The sequence below is a fragment of the Tachysurus fulvidraco genome, chromosome 15 (genome assembly GCF_022655615.1).
Source record: "Tachysurus fulvidraco isolate hzauxx_2018 chromosome 15, HZAU_PFXX_2.0, whole genome shotgun sequence".
In the NCBI taxonomy this organism is placed as follows: Eukaryota; Metazoa; Chordata; class Actinopteri; order Siluriformes; family Bagridae; genus Tachysurus; species Tachysurus fulvidraco.
In genome coordinates, this window is record NC_062532.1 from 15,845,177 (window position 1) to 15,853,053 (window position 7,877).

The 7,877-nt window shown below is 40.7% G+C and overlaps 2 protein-coding genes and 1 long non-coding RNA gene across 3 annotated transcripts in view; 2 read left to right on the forward strand and 1 right to left on the reverse strand.

The window, feature by feature from the left end:
• Positions 1 to 7,877, forward strand: part of bri3 (brain protein I3) — a 35,722-nt gene that overhangs the window by 19,219 nt on the left and 8,626 nt on the right. The window lies entirely within an intron of this gene.
• The window catches only part of baiap2l1b (BAR/IMD domain containing adaptor protein 2 like 1b), a 39,053-nt gene that overhangs the window by 11,589 nt on the left and 19,587 nt on the right, over positions 1 to 7,877 (reverse strand). The window contains exons 5-10 of the mRNA XM_027139051.2: positions 7,376 to 7,447; positions 7,015 to 7,149; positions 2,706 to 2,858; positions 1,867 to 2,022; positions 1,301 to 1,409; positions 933 to 1,146 (exon numbers count right to left, since the gene is read on the reverse strand). Coding sequence (XP_026994852.1) covers positions 933 to 1,146; positions 1,301 to 1,409; positions 1,867 to 2,022; positions 2,706 to 2,858; positions 7,015 to 7,149; positions 7,376 to 7,447 — 839 coding nt within the window. The remainder of the gene's footprint in view (positions 1 to 932; positions 1,147 to 1,300; positions 1,410 to 1,866; positions 2,023 to 2,705; positions 2,859 to 7,014; positions 7,150 to 7,375; positions 7,448 to 7,877) is intronic.
• Positions 1,093 to 2,096, forward strand: LOC125138622. The gene is made up of 2 exons (XR_007137875.1): positions 1,093 to 1,196; positions 1,851 to 2,096. It is a non-coding gene; the product is annotated as an uncharacterized LOC125138622 (long non-coding RNA).

A 7,877-nucleotide genomic window follows, 5' to 3' on the forward strand; every position in this document is an offset into this window, starting at 1 on the left:
ATCACCTTCAAAGGCAGTCGCAAGGTGAGGTCAATTCCTCAGGGCATTGTTAGTATATTAACCAAATGTTAATGATAGCCCCTGGCATGTAAGAACGGAGCAGAAATTGAGCAAAGTACATAACTGGGGTTTTCCCTGTAATTCCGAACCTGTGCCAGCTTGACAAGGATGTTCTAGGAAATGATTGTTGTATCATGGCAGAATTTATTGGAAACAATGAGTCATGAAAAGTCAAGATTACATGGGCACGAGATATCCAGGTGTTACAAGTTGCATTTTGTGGTTATCATTACTTTTGTGGTAATGTCTGATGTTTACTAAGGACTCTGTAACATTTTTTTTGTGGAAAAAATGCCTTGGTTACCTTGTTTCAAGCCATTCTAGTGTGGTATAGAAAGCGTGCAGGAAGACTCAGCTCGATTTGCGCCAGTTCTCATTAGTATTCAATGAGCTATGCTGCTTGGCTCCGATTGGCTAACCGCTAGGATATGAGAGCATGACTATTCATTCACCCAGCGCAATAAGTAGCCTAGGATAGAGGAACTTTGTTTACAATCACCTGGAATCGCCTGGAATGGCTTCTTCAGGTATACTGACGTTCAGCCATCCTTGCTGTATAGGAAACTCACTGAGCTACAGGAATTCTGTGGGCGTGGTCTCAAGTGGGAGAGCTCATGAATAGTAATGATCTCCATCATTTCTACGTCACTCTGAGCAGCTTTTCTAACTGACCTGATTTCTCTGCTTATTTCTTTTCAGTGGCTAGAACTGACAGCAGTTCATTTTTACATTCCCGACACAACACAGACACATATGGTCTGAAAACACATATCAAATAATACAAGTAAAAACGGTTTTGTGTGGAAGGGCACCTTTAAGCCTTTGTCATACACTAAAACTAGACACAATTGAACTTGAGCAAAGTGCCTTACTGTTTGGTCTTCTCCAATTCTCCATAAAGCCAGCCGTCTCTCTCATCGGGGATAAGCAGGATAATGAAGTCACCCTCATCGAAGCTCAGCAGGGTGTTGTTACTGCCAGATTTGTGGGGGAAGATAGTCCTGACACGTGGCCTCTGGCTCATATTGTTCAGCCCGGTAGCCATAGAAATGGATCTGACCATTTGACTCCCGTCATTATTATTATCTGCCGGATAAAAGGAGACGAGATATACTGTGGTGATCCTGATCCCTTCGGTATGTACGTTTTTATACAGTATGAAACTTTAAAAGCTATAGGTAATTATACTTGTTTTTAATTAGAATAGCATGAGTGCAGTATTTGTTCGACTCCACCTTACCGGTCACAGTTTCTTGTTTTGCTGTGTCTTGGTTGAACATGCTCGCTAGTGGACTTGGTTGAGCCTTTAGTGGTGGTGCAGGAGGTGGAATCATTGCATCAGAATTGTTCTGTGAAATGATTACACGCGTGTTGTTCGGAAGCATGGTCAGAACTTTGAATCAGAGAGATGCTATAGCATTTATACATATTCTAAAACGACTTCAATTAATATTTAATATTCCCTGTTAGCGATCTGGTCATTATTTACATTTACATTATTAAGCAGATGCCCTTATCCAGAGCGACTTACATTTTATCTCATTTTTATACAACTGAGCAATTGTGGGTTAAGGGCCTTGCTCAGGGGCCCAGCAGTGGCAGCTTGGTGGACGTAGGAATCGAACTCACAACCTTCCGATTGGTAGCCCAACACCTTATCCACTAGGCTACCACATCCCACGGTATGTGGGATCATTATGCTGATGGATTGACACGTAATATGTGTCTACCTCAGGAAATACATAGATTACAACTAAATATCTCTTGAACACGTCATTTCTTGGTTTTAGACCGAGAGGCACCTACCCTGCTGTGGCGCTTTACGGCTGGAGAGGCTTGAGGGGTTACGGACACCGGGGTGCGCAGACCTTCTATCATTGACATCACACTGTCTGGAACATTGGTAATATCAGTACATTTGTCTTGCCAGTTAGGTATCTGGTCTGTTAGTATATCCTTTGCCTGTAAAGAGAGAATACAGTATTCCAGTTAATTGAAAACTTTTGGCAACCTATGGAGTAAACAATTCAACATTTTTTTCCTCCCTCCTATCTTCAATAACCATAATGACTGAAACTATTTGTCCTGTGAAAATGTGCTTGTCTTGGAAAAACAGTCTGGAATTGTCTTTGTGTTCTGAACGTAATATACAGTAAGGTGTACAGCACAGGATGTGGAGAACCCCCTGTCTGTCGTGTACGTTTCAGTGTCTTTCCTGCTCGTCCCAACACATCCACCATACGTTCTGCTCGGGAAGGGATACTAATTAGCTGATTAGAGCTAAATGCTAATAGTCAAACTTTAGCCTTTCTCAGTGATCCTCGCAGTTAGATTATTTCATTCAATTGTTTTAAATATCTGGTACACTTTCATTCACTTTCTTCTATTCTAGAGACTGAAAACATCATTTCACATCTTGCCTTATGTTACACGAGTGTCTCGTTACAGGACACACCCATGTTTTAACCTTAGATTGACGCTTTTTTTTATTTATTTAAAAAAAACAAAAACAAAAAAACAACCTGTAACATTTTCCTTTTTCCATTCTAAAAAAAATATCCAGGATGCAAAATGATAAAATATCCTCAGATGTGGCTTTATAAAATAAAGAGAACCTTGACATGATATGCAGGATATAAATGAACCTTTTCATGAAAAGCTGCTAGCTGGTAGGAGAAAGTACAATGTTTGTCCACCAGGAAGCAGAACCTCCTCTTCTCCTCGAGCAAAGCCTCTCTACAGCCATCTGCAATAAACTTCTGCATGTCCATCTGCCGGTGCGTCAGGGTCTCCAAACACTGTTGAGGAGAAAGATAATGCTTATCGGCTGTCTAGCAAGTCTAGTGTGCTTTCTTGGCTTTCACTGAAAACGAGCCATTGTGAAGAAGATAAATGAATAAATGTGGCCCACATGAGGCCTATTCATTGTCAACCACAAAGAGACCAATCAGTGTGTCATCTCTACTCCCAGCTTTTTTACTGCAAAGGGATACTTAATCTTAAATCGCCGTTATATCTTATGTCAGGACGGGCGGCTGTGGAATGAGACAAGGACGGGGGATTTTTTCAAGCTGTATTGTCCGTAGTGCAACTTCACATTCAAAAAGATTTACTAATAAAGAGGACTGATAAGATTTAAATTCAAGGTTTAAGCTGGGATGATGTGCTTACGTTAAGAGTTTAGAGGCTGCAGAATAGTGTACATGATACGGGATGGCAACAAGAATTTAAACGATTTTTATTTTCGTTTCAGTTCAATTTATTTGTATAGCTCTGTTAACGATTCACATCGCCTCAAAGCAGCTTTACAGAAATATAGAAAAATAAATAAATAAAAATAAAAAAACAAATAAAAAAGTAAAAATTTTTTTTTTCAAAAAATTCATTTAAAATACTCTATATCTCTAACATCTATACCTAATGAGCAAGCGGAGGTGATGGTGGCAAGGGGATGAGACTACCCTGAGATGATATGAGGAAGAAACCTTAAGGGGAACCAGAAGGGAAACCTTGAGAGGAACTCAGAAGGGAACCTCATCCTCATTTACGGCATTTAGCAGACACCTTTATCCAGGGTGACTTAGAATTTTATTTCAATTTATACAACTGAGCAATTGAGAGTTAAGGGCCTTGCTCAGGGGCCCAGAAGTGGCAGCTTGGTAGACCTGGGATTCAAACTCACAACCTTCAAATGACTGCTGATAAAGCCCAAACCATACAAATGCCAAATAACGAAACAAATAGTTAATGAAGACACCTGGTTCTGGATGATCAATGAAAAGCATGGTATAAAAGTGTATTATTCACACAGACCCACCCTGATTTATAAAACCCAGAGAATGACAGTGTGTGTACATATCACAGTCAACACTGTTATCTTTCTGACTTATATGAGCCATGGTAAAATTATACACAACACGCATCACCCACCACTACCCAGAATTATTGTTTTAATGATTCAAGCTCTCGATTCCTTCTCCTGTCGTCCGTCTCGTTTCCTTTTGTCTGATTTGTAGACTGATGAGACATGGTCATGCGATATGACTCAACTATATTTCAAGTCTCCACAGGACATGTGAAACAGTTCCAGACTTGGGTAAAGTAAAATCCCTCTGACACATACGCCAGTCTTTGCCTTGTGTAGAACTTTTTATGTTGTTTAAAAGGTTCCTGCCCAGGCTTTGTTAAACAGAACTGAACACAAACTTCGCCTCACAGTTCACGTGTGCTAGAAGCTCACGGCGTTTCCTCTTTTACCGCCATGTTAGTGTTCTCTAAAAAAAGAGAATTCATTATACTGTTTTTGTCTTGCACTGGTAGTGTTGGGGGTAAAAACAAAAACAAAACAAAAAACAATAAAAATTTCGATTCAGTGGTACAGAAAGGATCTGGGCGATGGTCAGAGGTACCAGGTGTATATATACACAAACATATATATATACATCCTTTGAATACCAGAACGTTCAGCTAGCCATGTCTCATCCCTGTGCAAACACAGCAACGCCAAACAAACCGTGTATTTCTCGGGGAGGTGCCAGAGCGTGTGAGCCAAGAGGGCGAAAACCCACAGCTACACAAGCGCATACGCACACAGACACACCATCAACGACAGAACAGCCATGCCAGCTGTGCTAATATCTCCTCTGTATTCTCCTAAACATCACAGACTGAGCCACAAAATTTCCACACAACAGCCTGTTCTACTGTACTTTATAAAAATAAATAAAGAAATAAATAAACGACACGTTCGAAGCTCTTGCTCTCCCGAGACGTATGAGACACAGACTGCTTATACAAAGAACAGGTGGGAAAGGCTTACATAAAGAGCTTCACGTTTATCACCCAAGACCCTCTGCGATAAACTGGTGAAAGCTGAAGCTGGTTGCTATGGACACGTACATTTCACCCGGCGATGAGAATCAGCAGTAATGTCAGACACCGTGAGAGACACGCTGTTTATATTTAGCATGGCAAATTAATGGCGCTTTTGAAAATCTGAAATAGCGATCGATTAAAAAAAAGATATTAAACACACACGCAGAGTTTAATCTCTGCTGCTGTTTCAAATCATTGTGTGTTACATTTTCAAACTGAAAGAGAAAAATACGGTACGACCTACTGTAAACATCTCTCAAAAGACCTAGACAAGTAAAAACTAGAGCTATATACAGTAAACGATAGATGGTGCTGAGTGAAATATAAAAACCTATGATTATTGTACTGCTAATCTGTTGGTACTGAATACTAACAAATGCTGTCAGATGCCAAGCGAACTGCAGAACCGTTGTGCTTCGTTCACACCACAAGCTTTTATGTACGATTCAGAATATTTGCTTCAAATGGATCGGTCTCTTTAAATCGCAGACGTAACTGCAATCGATTGACACACTTTCCCAGTTTAAATGTAGATTAAAAACTCATCTCTTCAGTCAGGCGTACACATAATACATCCCATAATATCATGCACCAGTACATCAGACCAGCGCATTTTTATGAACGGCAGATATGTTAATCCCTTTCCACTGCTTTTCTCTTTGTACCCATCCCGAGGCATCCAGACACTGTACCAGCTCCCATCGTCCTCTGTGGGACGAAGCCTTTGGACGTCCACTGAGCCGAGGCCGACTCTAAGAATCCTGAGACATCTCCAGTTAGACTCTGTGGTACTCAGAAGATCAGAAGTCCTTGAACCTTACACCAATACAACATTTAACTGACTGTATATTACAATCACACCCCCAGTGTCACCCATATGAGGATGGGTTCCCCCTTGAGTCCGGTTCCTCTCAAGGTTTCTTCCTTTACCAATTTAAGGGAGTTTTTCCTTGCCACTGCTGCCTGAGTCACCTCAGACTTGCTCATAGGGGAATAAATACATACACACTGTGAACTATATACATCTAATAATAATCTAGAATTTTTATTCTGTTAATTCTTATTTCTTTTATTATTCGTTATTTCCTTTATCATTAATTATGTTTACCTTCTGCTCTATGTTTATGTTCTGTAAAGCTGCTTTGAGACAATGTCTATTGTAAAAAGCGCTATACAAATAAACTTGAATTGAATTGAATTGAATTGTCTTTAATGTGAAAGCACCGTTCCTGTAACACACCTTTCTACATGCGTGACGTGTTGGCCAACTGTTTCACACTCTACTGTTTGCTTCCTGTTTTGCACGATTCCGTAAATATCGAATAAATCTCCAATTTCCCAATTCTACCGCTGAATAGTCACCACTTACTGTACCACTCTCGCTGCCCTCCCTTGTTGTCCTTTAATGCCACCAACACCATGTCATGGCAGAGACGGTTACGGTTACACCATAATCTGATGCATCTAATCTAGGAATATATATATATATATATATATATATATATATATATATATATATATATATATATATATATATTCAAAGGTCATATTTTTGTGTTTAAAACAGAAAGAAAAAGAAAAACCCTGATCTGTGTCACATTAAGGCAGAAAATCAGATGTGTGTCACTTCGTCCTGGTAATGTGAACACATCCTTTATGTCTGGGCTGAAAGAGAGACATCTGTCTTATTACAAACTTTGCAAGGCAGACAGACGTGTTCTTTATAAGAGACAATCAAAATACAGTGTGCAGAATATACAGAAGGTAGTAAAATTCTCTTTGTAGACGACCCTCTTCATCAGCTATCGGTAAGCATGGCATTTCGTTGACCCTCAAAATAAATGTTGTATTTTTTTGGGCCATTTTGCATTTGGTACTATTTGGTAATTGAATTTGTTGCTAACTGCTGCATTGTCTGAGATATGTAGTAAAAATGTGTGTGTGTGTGTGTGCGCGCAGGTATGGGTGTGATCTAGGGTGTATCCGTGGATTTCATAAACATAACAAGTCCTGAAATAAAGTGACATCTGTTTGAGAGACGGCGAGTTGAAAATGGCAGGAGTGTTCGAGCTCTCTCACCTCATTCTCTTTGCTCTCGTACTTCAGCGCATTCTTTCCTTGGCTCTTCCTCCTTAGCTTTTTTAGGTCAGCCTGAGACCTCTCCAGATAGTCCTGCTTCATCTTGTGCTCCATCTGATACTTCTTAAACGTGGCCTACGGATGGACAGAAGACTCGATCACTGCCTGCACTCGCTCTGAGTGTGAAGTGCTCGGCAGGCACAGACTTGTACAACAGTCTCTAGGTAAAAGTAACCTCGGTCCGTGTTGTGGACTAAGATTAAGTATGATTCAGATACACGGTCTTGTGAATTGGGATTGATTTCGATTTCCGACTGAAACTCGATTTCCAGGCTCCCTGTAGAGTTAATATCACACTCACGGTCATGTATTTCACGTCCATGTCTGTCTTCTTGTCCAGCTCTGCAATAATCTCTCGATGGAAGCGTCTGAACTGTGGAGAGAAACAGAGATGGATCAAGTACCAAGAGTTTCCTAAAGAATTGTGTGGGTGGTGGGATTAAATACTGACAGGAAAATAAGTGGTATTTACGCAAAGCTACAGGCTTCGGCTGAGTCCGAATAAAAATAAAGAGGAGTCACAGACAGAGACCAGGGAAGCTCACAGACACCATTACCACCCAGACACACACACACACACCACACACACTAAACACACACACTACACCGCCACACTACACCCAAACACACTACACACACACACACTACACACCCAAACACACTACACCCAAACACACCACACTACACCCCCACAACACACTACACACTACACCCAAACACACTACACCCAAACACACTACACACACACAACACCACTTACCACCCCACACCTACACCCAAAACACCACTACACCACCCACAAT